Source organism: Ylistrum balloti, unplaced genomic scaffold, assembly GCF_031769215.1.
Source record: "Ylistrum balloti isolate Yb309-2 unplaced genomic scaffold, AGI_CSIRO_Ybal_v1 Utg371472, whole genome shotgun sequence".
NCBI lineage: Eukaryota > Metazoa > Mollusca > Bivalvia > Pectinida > Pectinidae > Ylistrum > Ylistrum balloti.
The window spans coordinates 81,498-106,362 of NW_026782766.1; the positions used below are offsets into that span (position 1 = coordinate 81,498).

General features: G+C 33.0%; 1 protein-coding gene across 1 annotated transcript in view; it reads left to right on the forward strand.

Moving 5' to 3' along the window:
- LOC132562646 (receptor-type tyrosine-protein phosphatase kappa-like) overlaps window positions 1–22,316 on the forward strand; it is a 32,479-nt gene extending 10,163 nt beyond the window's left edge. Inside the window, exons 9-31 of the mRNA XM_060227400.1 lie at window positions 218–355; window positions 1,356–1,490; window positions 1,780–1,914; window positions 2,240–2,377; window positions 3,478–3,606; window positions 4,410–4,524; window positions 5,202–5,320; window positions 5,946–6,139; window positions 6,291–6,378; window positions 6,621–6,697; window positions 7,006–7,042; window positions 7,419–7,516; window positions 8,653–8,778; window positions 9,142–9,293; window positions 9,987–10,122; window positions 10,453–10,590; window positions 11,091–11,190; window positions 13,359–13,432; window positions 13,705–13,839; window positions 14,664–14,810; window positions 15,470–15,627; window positions 20,995–21,130; window positions 22,245–22,316. Of these exons, the coding sequence (XP_060083383.1) occupies window positions 218–355; window positions 1,356–1,490; window positions 1,780–1,914; window positions 2,240–2,377; window positions 3,478–3,606; window positions 4,410–4,524; window positions 5,202–5,320; window positions 5,946–6,139; window positions 6,291–6,378; window positions 6,621–6,697; window positions 7,006–7,042; window positions 7,419–7,516; window positions 8,653–8,778; window positions 9,142–9,293; window positions 9,987–10,122; window positions 10,453–10,590; window positions 11,091–11,190; window positions 13,359–13,432; window positions 13,705–13,839; window positions 14,664–14,810; window positions 15,470–15,627; window positions 20,995–21,130; window positions 22,245–22,316 (2,777 nt within the window). The remainder of the gene's footprint in view (window positions 1–217; window positions 356–1,355; window positions 1,491–1,779; window positions 1,915–2,239; window positions 2,378–3,477; window positions 3,607–4,409; window positions 4,525–5,201; window positions 5,321–5,945; window positions 6,140–6,290; window positions 6,379–6,620; window positions 6,698–7,005; window positions 7,043–7,418; window positions 7,517–8,652; window positions 8,779–9,141; window positions 9,294–9,986; window positions 10,123–10,452; window positions 10,591–11,090; window positions 11,191–13,358; window positions 13,433–13,704; window positions 13,840–14,663; window positions 14,811–15,469; window positions 15,628–20,994; window positions 21,131–22,244) is intronic.
- Window positions 22,317–24,865: the final 2,549 nt, after the last annotated feature.

The following is a 24,865-nucleotide window of genomic DNA, read 5'->3' on the forward strand; positions in this document are numbered from 1 at the left end:
GCGACATTTTAGAACTCATATAACTTGACACTACGCATCGGTGTGATTTCTTTTCATTAAAGATTGATATATATATATATATATGATTTATACGTTAACTTTTCAAAAGCAAAGTATGAAAATACCTATACCTACCTTTCGACCATTCAGCTGTCTATCTCAATTTGGGATAAAAAGATTAAACGAATCTTCTTTTAATGCCCAAATTTCTTCATAGGATGTCCAGCAGGGATGTTTGGAGGAAAGTGTGACAAAAGATGTGGGCAGTGTCGTGGAGGCGACCAATGTGATTTCAGTACCGGACAGTGTCCAAGCGGCTGTAAGCCAGGCTATGTCAAACCGCAATGTATAGAAAGTAAGTTACCTGTCAGTCCTCTTTTACCCACATTTATGTACCTACTAACAGTATGTTCTAAACAAATGCTCACTACAGCCAGCAAGTCAAGAGGATAATACTTTTGTTTCTTTGAGATATTTTTGAAACTCGTTAGATTTCTTTTTGTTCAATCACTATGTGTTTAAGTGACTAAATCAAAATGAACTTAAACGTAATCTTTTCAGGTTCGATTTATTTATCATCTTTTACTGAAAATTAATCATGCCTTTAATTTTAATTTTAACCTGGCACGGTTAATGCCAAACATTTCTTGTCAATACCCAAAATGACATGATCAAAACACAAAATGAAAAAGAATTTTTAAAGTAAATTATAAGTTTTTTAGTTTGTTTGTTTTGTTTGCTTTTCAAGTGACTGATCAGCGTCATTTCACATGTTTAACGAAAAATACCAGTTTTACAATATTATATTCTGTGCAACTCAGCATGTGCTCCTGTATACATGAATTATATATATATGTATCTCTGTTGACCTCGCAGGTGTTGGGTTCTTTAGATACTCGTTAAGATGAATATTGACTTCTGTATGGTTTAAACATTTGGTTGTGGTTCTAATAATAATCCTATAACGATTTAACGCATTGAAAACAAATGTATAGATTTAACAAAAGTTGTAATTTTCCCTCTGTGTGAATGATAAATAGTAAGGGACATCGCGAGACATTTTTTGTTTTCTTTTTACTAATACTGGAAATTGTCACAGTTTGGTAACAAATAGATCACCATCATTAATACTTGTTTCAAATAAAACAGAAAGAGTTATCTGTACCTTTTCTTAAACGATTTGAATGACAACATCATTGTTACCTACAATAAGAAGGGAATATATGCTAAGACAATTAAATCATTCTTGGTTGGATTCATGACGTTGGACAATTTATGTTAGGAACACATAAATTGTTAAGATTTTTTCAGTGTGCCTCTGAAGTATCTTATTAATAAATATATTCACGTCTCAGTTTGTCCTAAGGGAACATTTGGCGGTAATTGCTCACGAAAATGTAGCACATGTAAAATGGAAATATGCCATCATGTGACCGGAAGTTGCAATAACGGTTGTAAAGCTGGATGGACAGGCCCAACGTGTCTTCAACGTAAGCCGACTTATTTAATTCGATTTAAAATCAGTTCTAAATGATCGTACATATCACAATGCCACCGAACGCGAATTCCATTTTTTCAACATTATCTAGTATATAGTATACATATCTAAATTATTCTTTAAAAAGATATCACTAGTTAAAATGTTGTGTTTGTTATTCAATAAACTTGAGAACTGGAAATTGCTAGGATTGCCCGAAGATAATAAATAACGTCAAAAGTAATTACGTGTCTCTGACATCTAACGATGTGTCATCACTGTTCGTGTGTCGTTTGATGTAGCTTGTGGACAAGGCCATTTTGGTGAAAATTGCGGAAGGTCATGTGACCATTGTCGTGACAGAGAGTGTAATCATGTGACTGGATTGTGCGTGAAAGGATGCGTAGTGGGTTGGCGAAATCCTAGATGTGATCAGAGTAAGTCTTATGACCTACAAAAGTATATTTATTTGGTAGAATCAAAGGTATGATCTAACACAACAATTTTCTTTTCTTTTAATGTTAAAATGCATGAAATATCCAGGTTTGATTATTTGATCACTCACATTATATTGTTTCACATTTTGCACGCTTGGTAATATTGGTAAATATCTATGTATCTATACATGAATATAACAATTAGATTTATACCTTTATAAGCACTACTAACTGTTATAATGGTGTAAGTACGACGGTTTCATCACTTGGCGACGATGTGAACCATATCATCATACTTAATCAAAACAATTATTTTGTAACGTAGTGTGTCCACCGGGAACCTTTGGGAGTGACTGCAGCGCTAAATGTGGTACGTGTGCAAACGATGCTGCCTGTCACCATGGAAACGGCTTGTGTTTAGAAGGATGTGCGGAAGGGTGGAATGGTACTCGCTGTGACAGAGGTAAGTTGTATAGAAATATACTTTATTAGGCAATTCGAAAGTGTTTTTGCGATGTAGGTCGTATTTTCTTGTTACGTAAGAAGTGTCATGATATTGAATATACAAATTCTATTAAAAGTCATGTTTTATTCTTTAGTGTGTAAACGATTTAAAGACATTGAAATTCCAATAATTCAGATTGAATAAGGAAGTATAAAATATCAATAATTATATATGTTTTCATATGAATATAATACGTTTATCTTGTCATTCGATAATTACTGAGTAAAAAGTCCCGGTAGTTTTTTTCTGACTGTTAATTGCAATGTAGTTTAGCAATGACAATAAGTTTAAAAGTCAATTTGTAATGCTTTTTTTTTTGGTTCTGTGGGCATGAAAAAGATGTTCAAACTCAGTTTCCATTGAATAAGGAGGAACTAAATCCTTATTATTTCCACTGAACTTAGACTCGTATATTTACAAACATAATCAAATGTTAATTCACGATTAACTTGTCAGTTGGTGTAGAAAACTATGATATGTTCGCCTGAAAGATTGGATAATCTTCCCTTGCTTCAGGTTCTATTTGTATGCCGTATGGTTGGATTTCTGTCTATTTCAATGTTTGACAATCGCTCCTTCGCTTTCGAAAGAGCAAAGCAGAAAGTAAATGAACGTCACATGCATCTATTCACCATGTTGTTTCTCGTTACCGTCTGTTAATCCGCTGAGCGTAGGACTGGGGTTTTTTTTCGTTTAATTTATTTTGTAAAAATTAATCGTATTTATTCAAAATAAATGCCCTTTCATGAATAAGCTTGTGTTTCAGGAAAAAAAGTTGTGTTTTTTTTGTAAAATCATATTGTCCCATTTTGAACTGACGAGAAAAGTTTCAAAATAACACTAAAACCTCAAAAGGACCTAGGGACAATTTTCATAAAATCAGTATCTGAAAATTGTCTCGGGGCCCTTTGAGTTTTATACTCCATAAATCTCAACATAGCATTATCCAATCTTTGATTAGAGTAGGATTCTAATCCATAATTGTAATGATGCATACATCTTCGAGTGAAATATTCAAAGCGTGTGTTCTACAATACCCTTACCAATCACATTTACAGCCTGTGCTAGCGGAACGTATGGTCTACAGTGCGCTCGCAGTTGTGGTCAGTGTAAGAATGGAACTATCTGTCACCATGTTACTGGAATGTGTAAGCTGGGCTGTTCCGAGGGCTTTGTTGGTCCGAACTGTAAGTTCTCTAATCTATGACATCATGAAACATTAAATAACTTTGTTCTTGTATATATTTACACGGTATTGCCACTGGATAAACTTGAGTAACAGATTTCAATACAAATACTAAACAGAAAACATATCGAACGATGAACATTGTAGATAAGACTTTGCCGTTTTAAATCATCCACATATATCATCAAGCCGTTCCATGGTTAAAAACTATATCACAATCAAGTTCTTCTTGTGTATCCTAAGAATGTCTCAGAAGACTCGTAAACTGTAACAAATCTCTTTTTTAAAAGATTAATCTTTATGTCAGACAATCTTTATGACAACTTTTGTTTCGTTAAATCTTATTTTGGTTTGAAATGATGGTATGATTACCTTGTTGTCATTTGAGAACATGACATTACTTACATGGATTGACAAATAATAACATGACGGGTGTCGTTAATGAAGCAGAAGACGCTTACTCTTTCCGAACATATTATTCTCCTTGTACTTTTTCAGGAGTCCCCGTGTAAATCTTTCTTTTGTTCATATTTTGCCCTGGTTTTATTGAATCTGAGTTTGGATCATGATTTTGTTGACATGTTTGTATTTTCTTGTTTTTTTGTTTTACAAAAAAAATTCACGTGAGAAGCATTTTCTAATGTGTCAACTCACGATAGATTCATTTAGTCACAAACGACTCACCACAACAAAACGAGCCAAATATTGTAGCTTCAACATAAAAATGAAGATAGTGGTCATCGTCAATGCATAGTTTATTTACACTCGTTTTTCATTATGTGCTATCATAAATTTATTTTAAAGGCGGAAGAAAATCTGTAGATACTGAAACCGATGTTGTCCTGCAGAGTGCAATCATAGGTGGCGCCCTAGCTCTCGTCTGTATCGTCGGGATTATTGTTCTTATCTGTATAGCGAGGTAAGGAAAAGGCCTTTTGTAAAATCAAGTCCATCGAAAACTACATTCTTGAATTCGACTTTGGTTATATGTAATTATCAAGGGTATATGCATTTTTCAATTATAGCAAATTCATTTCGAAATTTGTTTCTCACTGATAGATAATACGTTGCAGTAAGTCTGAATTCATATCGACCTGAAAGAAACATCATTATATAGACATTTTTGGAATCTGTTTGGTAAATCCTTTTTCGTTAAGAGAATAAAACTAATCCCACAGATTAGCCGCCCTCAGTAGGTCCAGGTTACTACAACACGTCTGGCTAGCTGTACTTGTGATGTTCATCATATTGGTCCTTAAATGATGCAGGTCACAGAATAAAATTTTGATGTAAACATATAAGACCTTGGATCAAATAGCTCCTCAGCATTTAGAAGAACTTCTCATCCTCTTATAGCCATCACGACCACTTCACCTTAACATTGAAAAAGAAATGAACCGCCATGTAGTCAAAATTTAAAAAGGATGTTAGAATTAATTATTTATGCTTGCTTATGTGTATTGTGAAGCAATTAATTATCATTGTGTATTTTAAAGCTCATCTATAATGCTTACATAAATTAAACCTGCGACATGTAAATGTTGTATTTTACAATATATTACTTATCATTAAGCATGATACGTGAAATCTCTTTAGACAATGGAAGAGGAAATTACAAGTGCAGAAGAAGGAAGAAGAAGAGGCACAAGTGGACAGCGAGAATAACTATGCCAATATCCACAATACAACCTATGAAAACGCTAACATCAATAACGGTGAGTACAGAACATGCAGACCTGGCTATTCTACTGAGAGTTTGCTCTGTTTCCTTGACGGACGAGGAAAATATAGAATTTGGTAAAATCAATTGAAAATGTTGTAGTACGTACCAAAAATTGTAAAATATCTGCAGTTTACTTATGATTTAAGTTACATAAAAAAACCTTGCTGTTAGTCAATTTCTGGTTATGTGTTTTGGAAAGAAAGAGGATATGTAATGCTACTATAAGATATGTCCGTTAATATAGGAAAAGATGTTAAATAAGCATTAAACCATATTGAAATAAAATTCTGACTAGAAAAAAATAGTAAAGATTCACTACACACACTAAACGAAAATTGACATTAAAGTACACCAACCTCTGCCAGTATTTGTGTTGTATTCAGAGGGGCGATACTCAAGGCAGCGACATACATGTTTAACATAATATTATTAATATTTGATCAAGGAATGCTCGATCCTTTCGGAATCACTAATCATGTCAAATCATACGTTTAGTTATAACATTTTGATTTTTTTTTCATTAAAGCAAAAGAGGAAAAAAAATTATGTAATTGCAGATTGATTAAATCAGTTTTATCCTAGTCTTAATCAATTGAATATATCTTTTTAATATTTAGGATATGTTGATCCGGATGGCGAGGTTGATACTGACATAGTGCGGTATAGCGGTGACAGTTCTACATACGTTAATGGTATAACTAATATGTACTACAACGTTGGAGCACAGCTACCCGGGGTGTCCCTAAATAATTACTCTGAGTATGTTCAGGAAATGGAAGAAGATCACACTCGTTATACGGATGAGTTCGACGTGAGTTTTTTGTCGCTTACTTGTAGGGTTCTGTTCAGCCAACAGTCACCTAATCTTAAAATTCTTGTCTTGTTATGGATATCTGATGTTGGACTACTACTATTTGAACATCTTCATTAGGTAAGACGTTTTGTTCTTTTTTTACTAACAGGAATTAAGGAACCGTCCTACATATATGCACATAGAAGGACAGAAAAAGCAAAACAAACTGAAGAATCGATTTCTTACAACATTTCCATGTAAGTATAAGCTAATTGAAATGATGTTTATGTAAAAAATTGTGCCGTGTATGAAGAGTGAAGTAAGAATGTACTATGTATAATTACTTATTTAGAATATTAATTTGCTTGTAATTTTCCCTCACTTGATCAACTTTGAGTTTGATTTACTATTTTGTTGACATTTTTTACCTTTGATGTTCGTTCACCATTATCTTGTTAGTGTTTAGCTAGTTGACCTTTTTTTTTACTTTTGTTAACAGATGATCATTCCCGCGTGATCCTGGACAAGTTACCATGTGAACCAGATTCGGATTACATAAACGCTAACTATATAGATGTAAGACATTTAATTAATATATGAATATTTCATTTCGCGGTATTTTTTTCCGCGAAAAAATATTTCACGGAAGAGGAACATAACTTTCGTATTCGAAAAACAACAACAACATAAGTATTAACCACAAATAAAGTTATCTTTCTAGAATAATTTTCAAATCATTTTAAAAGAAAATGTGTTTTTTACATGGCATAGGCATTGAAAATCAACTCGATATTACAATAAAGAAAAGAAAATTTTGTCATCCGTACATAAATCTATATTGATTTTTTTATCAACTAATAGTAAGTGTGGATTTTGCTTTCTAGGGCGTTGACTCATTAAAAGCTTACATCGCTACACAAGGTAAGATTGAGAACATAAATGCTCAATATGTCAAATTCAGAAATGTACCTGTTTTGATGATGATTGATAAATTTGTTCTGGATATATCAATCTAGCTTAATCTTTTAAGTAAACATAAATATTCAAAAGACGTTGCGTTATATTGACTATATGCCTATCGCAAATAATTAGGTGAAGTGAGTGTTCTATTGAGAAAAAGGAAACTGTATTTTAGAAACCTTGAAAAAATGCTCACAAAAACTTTTATGTGACGTATTTTGACCTTTTTTATCATTGTTTCCATGAACGTTTCTTAGCAAAACTTATGAGATAATTTTGGTACCGTTTTGTGTACGACTTTTCATATAGATATATACCGTTCAAATTTTGTGTTCAGGTCCAAATCGGCACACGGTTGGTGACATATGGAGAATGATATGGCAGCACAAAGTGGATAGTATTGTTATGTTGGCTAATCTTGTAGAGGATGGCAAGGTAGGTCAAATAAAAGCTGTTAGATTGGGACAGTAGAAACACATAATTCCACAAATAGTAAAACCATTGGAAGATAAAGTAGAGCCGATTAAGGAACTTAACTGCATCACACATCTGTTTAGTCCTTCTAGGACTCGTCAATGATGCTACATCACACATCTGTTTAGTCCTTCTAGGACTCGTCAATGATGCTAAGGGCCTGAATTTTGAAGTCAATGAGGCGACTGAGGAAAATCCAAAAGGATCGAAAGAAAATTCAATATCTAGAATGGGAGGTGCACTAGCCAATTGATTCAATTTTGGTAATTTTCAAATATTTGATGATTAAAAAACCGTCAAGTTCATGTGTTTATTCTGAATGAATTAAAACTGGCATGCAGGTTACGCTATTGACGATCGTGCTACACTAAGTAATAACGTTTTAGAGTGAAAGCGTGTAAGCGGTATCTTCCCTGGGGAAACACAAGTTTATCGTGGTATAGATGAAAGAACCAAAAACAGACAAACACGAACGTACATAAGAAGTATTGAAGGTAAACGCCAAAGCTATTGTTTTTGTCTACAGGCATATATGCAAATTAATATTGGACGGCGCAAATTTGCTAAATGCGCAGGTAAATTCGATGAAGAGCAACGAGCTGAGAGCGCCTTGCATGTTTCTATCACAAACATGCAAACAAAGAAAGCATTGACAACAAGACATCAGGTTTTATTAATACGTGAACAATGCTAGCCATTTAAGCACCGATGTAACCTATGTGTTGCTAACATGGAGATCGTGACTTTAGCGTTACGTGCTAACGCAATATGCAATGAATAAACTGGCTGTTTGTATGGACAATAGTATTGTATACAGTGCAAGGTTTTTATTTTATGTTAGAAGACGAAGCAGGGTCTACAAGAAATTTCATTAGAAAATTGTAGCTCAACAAGGAGTCGTTTAGCAATATGAGGATCACATATAATTGGAAATTGTTATTTTATTCGAAAAATATTACAATCAAATGTAAATTTCATATTACTTAAAAGGTTAGAGTATTCAGCAAAGTATACAAGATCAAACATGAAATAAATTAACAAGACAACAAAAGTTGTAATAATGCAGAGATATTTTAATGGTTGTTTACGCTATACAGGTGAAATGCGAGTGTTATTGGCCAACAATTCAGCCTGTTACTTATAACAACCTGACCGTGACTCGTGTTAATAAGACAGAGATGGCTATGTACACCGTGAGGACATTCATCGTAACAAATACGGAAGTACGTATGCAGTAATACATGTACATGTATATATAGTTTACTTTGCTATTCGTGAAAGGATAAACTTTGATACTGTCCTTGTGATGTCAAACACTAATAATCACTGCTCATAGTTTCACTTCTGCTCTTTGTTATTAAAGTACAAAGAAATCAGTAGTCTTTCATGATAAATTTGGACCAAATTAATGATGTACTGGTATGATTGCTATTCTACTCTATTTAGTTTTTTTGTTTGCAATTTATACGTCGAAACTATTCTACGGAATCTCTGAGCAAGAAAAGAATTCCATTATTTTTTTCTCTTTACTTTATTTCAAAACATAACTAATGACTATTACTATTAATCGAATATTATTATTACAGTTGTCAGAGACACGTCAAGTCACCCAATACCACTTTACAGGATGGCCAGACCACGGGGTACCCGATACCCTGGAGCTGGTGGCCTTCCTTATGCGAGTCCTGCAAGACAATCCAAGTAGGACAGATGACGTCCCCCTCTTAGTGCACTGCAGGTACCGGTCTCCAACACAATGTTGTTTGCTTAGGTCAACTATTCTAAAATTATTCTGCTAAATAAATTTTCCGGATAGGCCTCAAGAGTAGAAACGACAAGGTATCGAAATTAGTATTAAACCGTGAAAGGTACCAAAAACTGATGTTTTAACAATTTGCTTGTATCAAATGCAAAGTTAATCAATTCAAATATTTATATCTGTTGGAAAATTAAAGAAATATAAATAATCAGGTGATTGTTGGTAACCGCGGTCGAGAATTGCAATTTGACAAATTTTACATAGGCAATTTTGTTGTTCATAAGACATTAAAAAAAGTTTTCACATGTATTAGACCGAGATATTTTATCAGGAGATGGCAACATTGACAGAACACAAGTAAATCATATTTTTTCATTAGATCTGCACTTACCAGTAGATTTTTTGGCAGACAGCAGTATATTTAGAAGGAATAACTTTCGTGAATATGACGTCGCTAAATGTATTTTGAGGAAGAAAAAGGTGTTCGATGTAAGTTGATAAGCCTATATGTAAACAGCGACATAAACATAGGGTTTTACGATTAAGTATTATATAAATCGACATAAACTATTCGTAAAGAGTACATGTATCAGATTGTCATTTATGAGATATTTTGTAATATAATACTAAAGAATAGCTTATCCAAATGGTCCGGACATGTTTCTTTTACAGTGCGGGTGTTGGACGGACCGGTACTTTCATCGGCCTTCACGCGCTCTATACATATGGATGTGACAAGAAACGAGTGGATGTGGCAGAATTTGTACGGAAGATGAGAGACAATAGGATGCTCATGGTTCAGAACATTGTACGTATAATTTTTTCTCGGAACACATGATCTTATTATCCTTGTACTCTTCATGACTCTAAGTGGATAGCTTTCGTTTTTCATATTTTCTCCTAGTTTTATTGCACTAAAGTTTGAGTTTTTGTTATATTAATTTTGTTGTCATGTTGGTACTTCCTTGTTGTTTTTGCTCTGCTCTGTTCATTACAATAGTTTACGTTTTTTTATCGTTTTGGTTTGTTTTGTTTTTGTTTGTTTGTTTGTGTTTTTGGGGTTTTTTATTTTATTTTTTTACTTACCTTATGTTTGTAGCCTGTCTGATATATATGTTTCAATCTTTCCAATTTTCAGGAACAGTATCGACTGCTACACATCGCTCTCCTAGAGGCGTTTAACTACACTGAATCTACAATAAAGAAATCCGATTTTCTCAAACGTTACAATGACTGTGTCAATAAACAGTCAAACATCATCACTAAAGAGTTCGAAGTAAGTATCACCCCATAACTATATCACGATTGGATTCTTAATAGGAATGCATTTATATTATTCAAACGTTCAGAAAAGTTTGCCTTGAACAATCGATTAAATCAATATAACCGAAAAGATAAAATCAACACGGCAGTTCGCTAACGTTTTAAGGCCTTGATTACGACATTATGATGTAATCAATAGTAACAGTAGGGGAGTTCATAACGTTACATAAAATGTTCGAATGTACTATTATTTCATCTTTAGAAGACACAATAACAATGCCATACCTAATAATTGTACAAATGATTCTTTAATTTGGAATAGTTTTTGTTGATATTTTGTTTTAGTAGTTTATCGATAAAGGAAAGTTTCTAAACAAAGAACATTCCATGACTAATAACTATATGTTTAAAAAATTAGTTTTGACAATACATGGAAAAGGGCTACAACGTAGACGTCGTTATGCCAAATACTTGAGTTTGTGATTATATTCCATTTATAATTTGTACCAACAGCTGCTTCAATCGGCCAAACCTGTGTATTCTGAGCAACACTTCACTGCAGCAAGGGCAGCAGAAAACTGCGAAAAAAACAGATCAAACAAAATCCTAGCAGGTAATGTATACAAAAATAATTCCATATTTCATAGAAATATACACAGACGTTAACTAGGCATGAACTATGATATATACTTATGTTTCTTTTGTACAATGTGTCATTAGACATATATAAGGCACATGAAGAAAGATTAGCTACTACGATATGGTCTTCGTTAACGTTAACATATAACCATCAAATTGAACAAAAGCAATTTATAAGTGTTTTCGTCTTTATTTCTTAAATAAGAGTTATTTCCCTTCTCTTCTTGCTTTCCATTACAACACCTTAATCGAAATTATTGTGATTTGAATTAGAAGTTCCTTGAATATAAAAGGTTTGGATACCAACGGTATAAACATATCGCACTTACGTTCTCTTTACACATGGGATTGAAGCCCCTAATATCACTGGCGAGGCTTAGGACAAAACAGCTGTATGCTGCGGTTAAATTACCTGGCGGCCATAATGAATATAATTCTGAATTTGTATTAAAAGCTACAATACACTGTGTGTCCTTTTTGTTACAACCTTGTCAGACCGTTTCAATCAAGCGTGTAAAATTGTGCAAACATGCATATTTTCTTTTCTTTTATAGGTTTTTTTTTATTTATTTATTACTTTTTTTGCATCAGTTGTATATCCTTTGAAATATTGAAATTGAGTACAAAACATCAATTGCATGCTCTGTGTTCCCATGAACACGTGATTTACCGCTCTCTATATGTTAACCTAAGCAGAATGAAAAATGGATATGGTTTGGAATTTTTTAAAACATTTGTAGGACGCGGAGTCATGTCGTCCCTTCACGAATACATTCCAAGTTTGAATCGTCGTAATGTTATGTTTCAGGCAACAATGATACATCGCTTTCCATCATCTATCTGATATTAACTTTTTATGGCCTCATTAAGGGAAAAAGCACAGAAAAGCTTTGGGGCTGAACCATTAGCCAATCAATACATCCCTGATGATATGTCGATGGTTTAGGTTAAAATCTATAAATTTCATGCTTGAAGCTAATTTATTGCAGAAGTATTACCCGTTGTATTGTAAATTCATATATCTTCTGAAATGTCAATGCACTTTCATTTGTTATCAGTTTTAAACACGCGGTATCATTACAATATGCGCTATTTAAAATATCAACTGCGGCATCTTCATTACCTAATAAAATGTACGTGTCCTTTGATTAGCTGATCTCCAAACGGATATTAACATTCAAATCCCATTTTAATCTTAGTTTTATTATCTAAAAAAACCAACAAAATCAATTATGCACAAAATAAAAGCAGTATATTTACACAAGATTTTTTATGTTATAAAACTTAATAAGTACTGTATTTTCAGGGGCTACACTGAAAGACTGCTTCTGGCAATAAATTATTAAATTTCTGTTGCTTAAAATTCATATGACAGTGTACCTATTTTTTGGAGCCTATAGTTAAAGTCAAGTGTAATTATACAGGTCCATGTTGTAATTGGGGAGGATCCAGCTAAAACAACCAACATCATAATGGTTTCACTGGATACATACACATAACTTCTTTTCGAATGAACTTTTATATCATATCTGAATAATAATAAAAAAAAATATGTTGTCAGAATTGGCGGTGAAATTCCGTTAACTGAATTTATGGCCAAAACGAATGAAAAAAACAAGTTGTGACTTCTGATTGCAGGTTATTTGATAGAGAACCTTCTTATTTTTAGGTTTGTAACGAAGGATATTTCATAATGTACATGACTACAGTGTACCTCAAGCTGATCATTTTAACAGGTTAAAATTTCCGATCAGACATTTTATCTTTATCAAATTTTGTATATTGATGGAATGACAGTTTACACATATAATGCAAAATGATAATTTCAATCTGAATCGCGTGAAAATGCGAAATTTAGTTGCAAAGCTGTTTTAATTGCTAATTTCTATTTGTTGTGTATGATATACTCTTTTGTTACAGTTTCAGTGTTGATGGTATAAATTGCAGTGATATATTGATGATAATTGGCGTTGATATCCACTCTTTTGTTATATTAGACGCTTTGAAATATTCACAAGGCTCTTTTCGATTTTGCAATTGTTTCATTATGTAGTGATTCAATTGAAATTTCAATACAACACATCAATATATCGACCAGTTCCATTTATAGACATACTAATATACACAATGTGATATTTTCAGTTGACAAATTCCGTCCGTATTTGAACACTTATATTGAAGGCACGACCGATTACATCAACGCTTCTATCGTTCCGGTATGTACTTTGACCAATGATTACCCATAACTATCTATTTACAAACGTCCAATCAAATTGGAAACATAGCATAAAGAAAACTGACCCACTAGATATCTTCTGACATCGCTTATTGTATCAAATTGATCGATTTGTTAATTAACATACAAGCTATAAAATCCGTTTCTATACATTCAAATGTAGTGTTAATGGGCTTCATTCTTGTTAATATGCATCATGTTCGTTTAACAGACCAGTTTTTTTTCATTATTCATGTCTTCATACTGTTTCAGTCATGCAAGGCCCAAGGGAGATTCATTGTGACGCAGGCACCATTACCAGAGACCATTGTTGATTTCTGGCGGCTAGTCTATGACCATGATTGTTATACGATCATAGTATTAAACTCACCAGACCAAGAACTTGAGGTATATACGCCTACACTCGGTACTAGATATCCCACACAATGAAACCAAATGAGTATGAAAATAATGCAGGTTTTGTTTGGAGAGAGTGGAACATGGTCTAAAATCGATGCTTTTGCAGGCTGAATACCATAACGGTATTGGTTTGATCATATCGATACTTTCCAAAATATTTATAATAACCGTCGGAGAATTGTAAATCTAAATCTACGAAATATAGATATAGACTCGCAGACCGAAGACGATTAGCATCCGGTGTATCGATTAATTTTGAACAAGGCCAATGATATTATCTTTAACAAACAATTTTGGATGGACCGATACATACACCAGCAATTATGTGCATTCATATCAATGATAAGGTTTCTCGAAGACCGATTTTCGTCACATCATGACAATTACACACCTTCTACCCCAGTTTTAAGGTTTGCTATATTAGATATACTCTGTCCATGACGATTTAATAGATATATTTCTATTTTCAGATTTTCAATTATTAAATTTAGTTATATCTTATCATGTAATGATGAAATGATGACAAACAAGATCAGGAAGCCAGATAGTCAATTTGAAAACGCAAATTTTATTTTATATTGATATTGTTCTGATATGCAGTTATGAAACTACATTATAATTGCCTTAATGAAAAAATGCGCTAACTTTGAAACGTTGCAGCGTTAGGTATCTTGATTTCTTTTATATGAAAATCTATATTGTTTCGCAAGCATATTAAGCATATTTTAGACAAAGCATACATATATGAGATATCCAAGAAATTGAGTCCTGGTTTCTATTTTACAATATACTATATCAATACTGCCTAATAGGGGTGTGTTGGTGTTCCTCAGGAGAGCGGTGTGTGGTGGCCGTCAATGGGCGACTCCGTCAGCTACGGATCACTGACCATCACAACCACAGCAGTCAAGGATGTTGGTAAAGACATAACCGAGAAAATGTATGACATCAAGAAAAAGGTACGTCATTCATTTCTTAAACGTCTTCATAGAGAATCACAATAACTTTGAAATGTGCAGTTGGTGTGACAACATTCATATTTGAGTTAAAAATTTAATGGGTAATGTACTTAGCAACTTGATCACCGTAAAGGCTTATTTGTTAATTCAAAATTATTTGATCATGGTATTTAACACAGTATAATGTGCTTCTTGTAATCAATATGATCTACATAATTTGTATCCCACTTTGTTTTCATGTAAGCATCTGAATTTGTAGACTTTATGTATCATTATCTAACTATTATTACAAAGGGTATTCGAAAATCTTGAATGAAAAATATGAATGTTTAAAACTTCTGTACTACCTTACCATAATGATGAATCCTTCTGTGCTAGCATATGTGACCACAGGACATTGTTTTCTTCATTGACCTCCGTTATTTGGTAGATAATCAAAGAATAAAAATGATATATTTCTCTTTTATTGCGTCTGCTGGATGCTTGGATTATGTAATTGTTTGTCCTGTTAAAGTCAAATGTCAAGATAATGAAATAATTTCGACTCTATTTCATGCTTAATGATTGGTCAATAAATAAGGATTTTGTCATGTAAGCTCATAGTCGAGAACTAGTTATTTAGTTATTGTATAATATCCACAAACGTCCATACTTTGTAGGGCTTCGGTGAGGCGCGTGCAGTAAAATCTTACCACATGGGGGGTTGGACTTCCGGCCAATACAAACCAGTTTCCATAGAGACACTGTTGGAGCTTATAGACTTGATGGAAGCATGGAAACGGAAGTGTCTTTGTCACACGGTAGCGGTGCAGTGCACGTAAGTTTCTACTATACCTGGTCTCTTTAGAGCCTTACCATAGTTGTCCATTGTCTTATAAAGTAGCACTGTCAACAGATAATGCTACACTGTAGTCATAACTCCACATACTGAAATGTTACAGCATCAAGTTTTTACAAAGTCATTGGCTGTGTATATGCTTACCTATTACCATAGTTTTCTCTGAATTATGGCATGCCATCAACGCATTTGACGTATTGAACAATACAGTATCGAATATCACATCAAATATTAAAATCTGTTATACATGTACTTCTCATCAATCAGAGAAAACATTGTATCTTCCTTCATGTAAAAACGTAAAGTAATAAAGCTACTCCTGGTTAATTGTGATATTCTGTAGTATATGCTGTTTTGGTTTTTATTTGAAGTGATTTACTGGTGACGTGCTAAGTAAGGTTACTTCTGCCAGTCATTTATACCCTAGTAAACAGACATGTTGTGATGACCTCTTATACCTTAAACTGTGTATTACTCGTATGATCCACGCTTGTGATGGTGATACACCGTGATGATGGATTTTTGCTGTAAACCACACCCCGCGTTTTAATTCATTCGATAATTGGCATGGTTGAGGATATTTGATGTTCTCTTAAAATTACCAGATATTTGAGAAAGCCAAATCTATTGAATTATAGGGCTAGTGCTCCTCCCGATCTAGGTTTTGACATTTCTCTCGGTCAATTTTGATTCCTCAGTCACCTAACTTTGAATAATTAGACTCTTAACACCACTGACAAGTTCTAGAAGGAAGAAAACATCTGTATGATACGGTTGTAATCATTATTCAGCTCTATCTTATCAGATATTGCATTTTTATCAAAATATGCTATTTAATTGTTTACACTATTTTGCCAAGTTTTGGTTTTACATCATATTTTGGTAATATCTATCTTTTCCTTGTGCTATAGCATCCTTCTATTCCTGGCTGTACTCTACTAATGTGTTTTGCAGTAATGTCTACTATTCAAGGGTTTAAGCGAGTACATTTTTAAATTTGAAATATTGAATTGAAGTGACTTCTACTAGCTATCATTGCCGAAATATTCTATTATTTTGATCGAGGTAACTTTTGCGTTTTCTTATTTCACTCGTGGTGCCCTCTACTTTTAATATTTTACTCGAGGTATTTAAAATGTTTCTTCATGATTGCTGACTTCTGTTATTTTGTCGTTTTAATGAAGAATCCGTTAACCATACTAAATGTGCTTTGTTGTATTTCTACCAGTTTGATTTGACATCTGCGTTCCCATTTCACCATCGATACGTACTTTAATTGGTTGCAGCAGCTCGTGTATGGAGGTCGTAAAAAATGTACACATGAATGTAATCGATCTGAAATATGAAAAAACCTAGTCAGCCAGAACAACACGCAAGTGACAGTCATGTTTACGTCGATATTATCTGTTGTTTGGAGCAAAAGCATTAGCGTTTATGTGCATGCGTACTAGAAGTTAATTCAGGACTGTTAAAAAGACTTAGTGTAAACGCGAATGAAAAAGGAACCCCTACATGTGAAAATAATCATCATAAAGGCATCATAGTCGCAATAAGTTGCTTACATCTCATCTGCGTTTATCGAGGTGTCTTTCTTACGGAAATCTTTATATTAAAAGCAAGTCCTCCGATTTCGAATAATATGCGACATGTAAACAGCAATGACTGAGGAAGCAGGTTTGTTACTATCAAGAAAATGCAAAGGATGCATAAGGGAAGCTTCATCATACTTACCATTTGCGTTATAGATACATGAGGCGAAATATGCGGTTAATGTAGAACAGTATCGTGTCCTTGGTTACTGATTGATATTATCATTACTATGAAGACAAATAATCATCTATATATTTAAATGTTCAAAATAGTATTTTGAAAGGTTATTGTTACATTAAAAATGTTTTGATAAACCATTTCATAAAAGCTTGGCATGAAAACTAAAACAAGACAGTAAAACTATGATTGTATTTAGTAATCATATAGTCTATTTGACGGTCTTTCCAAAAAATCAACTAATTTTTAGGTGCGATATGTATCTGTTAAGCACGTTTATCATGCCATTGTGTTATCAAATATTTCTTAACTTTCATTTAGCTATCGAGTCATTTTTGTTTCGGGGTAAGATATAAATACAATATATAATCAACTTAGCCCCGGTCGAAAGAGGATCGTTCGTGGAAGTTGCCAATTCTTCATTTAATAAGTATTGAATATTGCAAATTATATTGTTGTAATGGAACAACGTTCACGTGAATAAATGATTATTTATTTTGAAATAGAGAAGTCCTATGTTATGTTCCTCGCTTGTGAATGTACAAGGAGCGTGTCATAACCTCCGATATCTCAACGACAATCAAGTCAATATTTTACTCTCAAAACAATAAGCTGATTGACCATTAGAGGTTGAGGTCATACTAGCTGAATGTGTGTACATGCTAATTGAGAGTTAAGTAAATAAGCTCTCTTGGTATTGTGTTTCGGCTACACACGCAGCAAGTAATGAAAATATATCTATCACATAATTACTGAAATCGCCTTGGGCCATTGTAAAACTCATTATTTCTAATATCAGGGGATAGCTATTTTAGTCCACTGTACATCTACCAAGTTAATATTTAATCATTTAATTATAGATTCGATGTTATTCCGGAACGAAAGAGTTATACACTGTCTAAATTTACTGATATAATGGAGATATCACTTTATCGTTCAAAACGTATACTTCGATATGGATAGTTCTCACCTCTCTATCTAGGTTTTAATATCTCTTTCGATCAACTGCCATTTTCCTTAGTTGCGTCCTAGGTTTCAAGGTTTAGTACGATATTCACTTGTACTTTGTATGTCTTTTGTACAATCTTCGAGCCGAGTTTACTAGTTTCTTGTAGTAGAAATTCTAGATACTTTTTTCTGTGACTTTTGTATCATTCAATGTTGCTTCAAAAACGTGTCTGTTAACTGAAAATACGCATGGCTAATTATAAACAAGCATATCTTTATCAACAGTATATCGACTGTTTTGGTGTAATCCGGCCATAGTCATCTTTCCAAAAATAGTGTGCTAATATACAGTGCTTAAAAACCAAAACGTGATGAAACTAAGGCAGAACAAGAACAAAAGAGTTTTAACATGGATGCTAATGAAAGGTACAAGGAGGTTAAAGCTAGGTGTTCATCGAAGAAACCCGCAATGGAAATTTTGGCCAAACTAGAAATGCTATTTTCCAAGTGAAGAAAGAGTAAACAACCACGGATCCAGCAGGCAAAATAACGAGCATCAAATAAGGAACGAATATTCGATGCTTCTTAACGTTATCTAAGCAATCGCCGTACAGTATATCAATCTTCTTCTTAGAATCGGAAAGGTAGCTACCACAATCTCAAGATCTAATCTATAGATCGATATTCTCTACCATGTAAAATCCCAGACAGACCATACATACAGCACAACAAATTCAGCTTGAATACATAAATGAAACTGAATACATTTAGACTGCAAACAGAGGTTATAGGTGGGTGGTTATAATCGCGAACTCGTTAATTCATACAAAAACATTTTTACGTTTACAGGCCTTTATACTTTATACTTTATACATGTCAAAACTCTTATATTATTTCATACGTCTTTTTATACCATGTACTTTTTTTTATATTAACCATTTTCTGTAGATTATTCATATAAATTTATATCATAGCAGTTCATGTGATCAGGTTTTATTTTGTTTGCCTCATGTTTTAAGAAGCTGTTAAGATTGTTTGTTTATTACCATTTTAGACATTAGCCTGTGCATAAACATACCCACTAAATAGTCGAGGAGGAGTTATTTACCTGATATTGAAAGTTTTAATATATACATGTATCTGTCAGGGATTTGGATAAATCTGAGACTTGAAGTGTAGTTATTGCGTATGTCTCGGAAGAAAATGTGATAAATTAGTTGCCTAGAGCCTACAATTTTAGTTAAACCATCTTTATGAGGTATCCCAAGGGATGAATTACTTATGTGTGACCTACAGTTACAATTATTATGTATGTATGACATAACCATTAGTATTAAGCAGTCCAACCTTCCTATTGTTACGTCTGTAAGTCTGTCGAATGATTTAAATTGTACCGCTTACTGTTTACTAGCGAACCGTAGTAGTTTAACGTTTCGTCTACATATTTTCATTTTTACCTGGCTTAACCAATATTCGTTGATTGTTATTTCTTGGCAGATGAAAATCCAAAGTGAATAATATCGCCATTAAGTCTTCCATAGAGATCAATACATGGCCTAACAGTCATACCTGTATCATCGATGATAAATAAGGATCTGTGAGGCGTACTATCAATATCACTTGTTCGATTTATTTTGGTTTTGTGTTTATTAAAAACTTACAGAAGCGCTTATTACTTTATACTCTGGTTAGTCTATGTCACGGAGCTCTTTGAAGCATTACCTTCTGTATTTCATCCATAATTGTTGCCATGTATGGTTTGGCTTGGGTAGTCATGCGTGAAATGAACCAGGGACAATGTTATGTAAACATTTATTCTATTTTGATAACAGAGCAGGATATGATGAAACGCATGTACAGTGATTTTTGTTTTCGAATTTCATTCAATTATTTACGTCTATTTCACTCTGTTTATAAAACCAATTATTGATTATTGATGTAAAAAAAACAAAGTACAATAATAAAATAATATGATCTGTGTTTTACCGAAACCTGTGAAGTCCTTCACCGTTCCAGCTTTATAACTATTTAGTTTGTGGTTCTGTTATTTGATATAAGACCACTACAGTACAATCAAATTAAACAATGCAATTAAATTAGCACAATGCTCCGGCGGATGATATTCATCATAACATCATTGATGAAAGTGATTTCATAGTTTTAATTTAAAATTTATAATAACATGAAAAATAGTACAATGTATATATCGTCCACTACGCATAGTATGAAAGCTGTTTTTCGTATAGACAGACTTATAATTTTAATATATCATGTCTTGTTGTCTTAACAATATTCGCCTCATTACAATGAATAAATTACCATGTCTGACCAGCTTCTAGATCATTATGTATCTGTCTGAAATAGATACATTACATCTTTTCTATATACAAAATACTACACAAATTAAGAAATAACAACGACAAATTAAAGTCATAAAGGACATTACTAGCAAACATATGAACGCTCAAAAATATCGGCAGCCCTCATATATACGTCGTCGGTTGTAAATAAGATACGAAATATGAACGTCTAAAATAGCTAATACTTATGTTATAATAATGTTTTATTGTTGAAGCTAATAGCAATTATAATAACACAGAAATTCAAGAATTACTCTCTTTTTTTCCACAGCGACGGTGCACTTTGTAGTGGGGTGTACTGTGCAGTCAGTCTTGCACTAGATGGACTGAGGTTGGAGCAGCAGGTTGATATTTACCATACTCTTAGAAGACTCCACGTACGGAGGCCAGAATTTGTTAGGACTGAGGTAAGTTAAAATGATGAATATTAAAGATGTTATAATCAAATTGATAAAAATGTTTGGAATGTATGCAAGTGAAAAACAGACGCAATTAATTCCATAGAAACACGAGATATATCAGTGATGGTATAATTTTTGCAGTAATGATAATTTCGGTAGTTTTGACCAACTAGATCGGTGTTTGCTAGTAAATGAAACAAACGTTTGTCTAGTTGCTTTGTTTTAGTAAAATGGTCCCCTGTACATTTCTTGTTTTCTCTAAATTGTCATACAAAAGTTTTCTTACCAGATAACAACATGAAATGATAGAATACCATGTAAAAGCAGCCTATTTAAAATGGTGTTGTCTTGTTGCCAAGGGTGACGTCAAACTATCTTAAAACGTTTATATTATCCAAACATTTTTGAAAACCGTTCTATTTGATAATTGATCGGATTTTTTCTTTGAAATATAATAGAAAAAATAACCTAATGGTTTTCCGCCATATGTATTTTTCGTCCGTATGAGAGAAGATACCTGCGCACTCATGTTATATATAGATATTATGTCATACTTGTGAAATGTATGACACTAAACGGGAAAACATTAACTATTCTCTATGTACCATATTTCCTATGATTCCATTTGATATTGATTTTCCTAATGTCAGTTTTATCTTTATAAATGATTTATATATTGCATCGACACGTGAACATTATTGTTTACTACGTATTTTGCAATGATACAGACGAAAAACAAAATTAAACAGAGCAAACAAAGTGAGTAAGATGGTTAACAAAAAGTTTTAAATATCCGCTAAAATGTAGAAAAGTTCCTATCCGGATCATAATTGTATGATAAATGATTCGCCCATTGTAACAAAAACTTCCCTTATTGATCTACACATTTTTAAGTGTCTTTTACTGTTATTGAATTAATCATAACCAGATATATCAATATGACAGCATCAGTTGTAATGATATATATTTCCTTTTATGTTTTGCAATGTAATTTTATGTTAGAATATACTGTATAACTGTACAGTTCTGGACTTATTGGTTCAATTGACGTTTCACGGTTCTTTCTTCTATACTCCAGGGAAGTATATTGTTATTAAAAAACAATTATGTTTATATTCAGGACCAGTATCGATTCATATATGACGTCATAGCAGAATACATTGAGTCCCGAGGGATCTACGGAAACACTTAAACGGAGATCACCTGGATTAGCTCTTACCAGTCCAATAAACCAATGTGATCGAAAAAAAAACCACCAAGCTGGTATCAAGGACAGCAACGCTGAATACATATTAAATAACAACGTTATTGCTGTGCTATGGTTTTTGTGAAACACGTGTTATATGTGAGAAACGAACGTGCGCGAGAAGCAGATGATGCTAATCTTGCCCTGTAATCGTTAATATATTGCTTCATGATGACATAGAGGATTTCCACAGGTTTTATATTGTATTTCCAGGATGGATCAATACAGAAATGTAAAACTTATCATTTGTAACCTGAAAATCATATTTACTACTAAGATGTTCTTCTAGACTGGTTTTGATTACCTTATAGAGCTACTCTTGGGGTTTTAAGATCAGTTCATGGATTAAAGTGCTGATGAAATCCATATAAAAATGGCGGTCATATATTTAGACTGCAAGAGCAACCGTCTCCTAGATATTGATTACCATTCCATGTATGTTTTCAACATTTCCTTTATTGTTCCTTACCTTTCTTTTACTGCTTTCAACTATTTTATTACTAAAGACATTTTCTCTCCATGGTTTAAACATAACTCGTCCCACGAAATCCAAGAATGATGAAATGAGTATTTCCAACAATGAGGACAAACTGATTTCAATTTCACGACATTTACGGAATGCTCGTGACATTTGCAATATATTTTCTAACGGAAGAATCAATTCATATACGACTGTCTCGACGCGATGTCGTATGACACACTGAAGTTGAAACCACGATGAGTGGAATCTACATTAAGATCAGCATTCGAAAATCAGTTTCCATGGTACCGATTTATAAAGTCCTTATCTTTATTTTGGCAACGCTCTTCTAGATTCCAATCATTAAATCTCGAGTTCAATGACAAACTTTCTTAAGACATATGGTAAAACTGCTTTGATTTTGTGCTTCCTATGTGAAGCGTACTGACTTTAATTATGTCTACAGTTGCATTTATAAAGTAGGTGTCATATTTACCAGTACGTTTGATTTGTAACGAATAGTTAAGACCTACTTCTACAGTCGTGTTTTCAAAATCAGACATTTCTGTAAATCTAACGAATTATCACTCGATCATTTCGTTATTCTAGTGCTATTTATCAATCACTCTGTGTCTATCAACATTCTGAGAAATGTTGATGCTTTGAGTATATTACGGTAATTCTTTCCAACTTTCTCCACTAATTTATGCATTATTACATGTTATCGACTATGTTTACGAAATGTTCTATATTTCTACAGGGTTGCTTTTCGCAATTAACCACAAGAAATAACAATACAGAGTCCGAGGGCAGAAGCTTCACGCTGTCATTCATTTGTTTTGACAATAATATCATCGAGGAAGTCATGAAAGCATATTAAGCAGAGGAAGTAACAGATTATAACGGATGCTGTCGAAAACTGTAAATTCCATTTCCATGCATTTAGATCTATCGAAACATCATTTCATGTGAAAGAAAAGTAAAATTATTCAAGGTAGCAATTTCTGAGTCAAAATGAAACCTTTTCATGATTTAATATATATATTAGGGGCGTCAAACTTCACAGCATCTAAACTGTCTACCTTAATAGCATAATCCTGCCAAGCGCATTGATGTCATTCATGCTATTGCTCGCCATTTATTTATTGAAAAAATGTTCATAACTTTCTGAATGTTTTTCTTACTGCTACTATTAATATTATCATTTTTATTTTTTGTACTTTATCTATATATTATATTATTTTGCACTTCGAGTATGTAAAATAACTGTTAACATGTCTATTTGTTTATTAGTATTTCCTCATATGGTATACCATGTTGCTATACTATTGTTTATATGTTTTAATCTAATATTATTATAGACATTATGTACAATAAGTGGAGATTCATAAAACTGCCTTTCACGTTTTGTAAATAACTGGAATGCCTGATTTAGTTGCGTAATAATTATACAAAATGATCTTCAAAATTGTACAGAACCACTACGAATTTCCATGAATTTGAAAAATCTAATTTTAATTCATTTTACATCATACCACGGCTGGCCCGAATCATATGAACAGAGAGATTATGCTTTTATCTCTATACTTAATCACCTGTTGGTAAAATAGTCCAGTTACCTCAGGGGATTATTCACAAAAGATATAAACAATAGTTAGAAATAGAAAATGACAGGCGATCCACTGTTTCCTACAAAACGGTATGCCATGTGGATTATTGGCCTAGATAATCTGTCAGCTACAAATAATGTGCATTCTACAAAACTGTTTAGTATTCATCCTTTTAATCTAGTGACAACAAATATTTATAAAATTTCAAAAATAAATAATAAATAAATCTTCCTGATTTTAATATTCTTGTTTATCTGCTTTCGTTGTTTGGTTACTAATTGTATTTGACTTGTTTTTCATTTGAATCAAATACATTTCATGGATATGTCATTATCATATACAGAATATGTAAATAATCACACTGCGTAACATATGGCTGTGGATGACATTTTATCTCACCTATTTACATACATATAAATACGTAT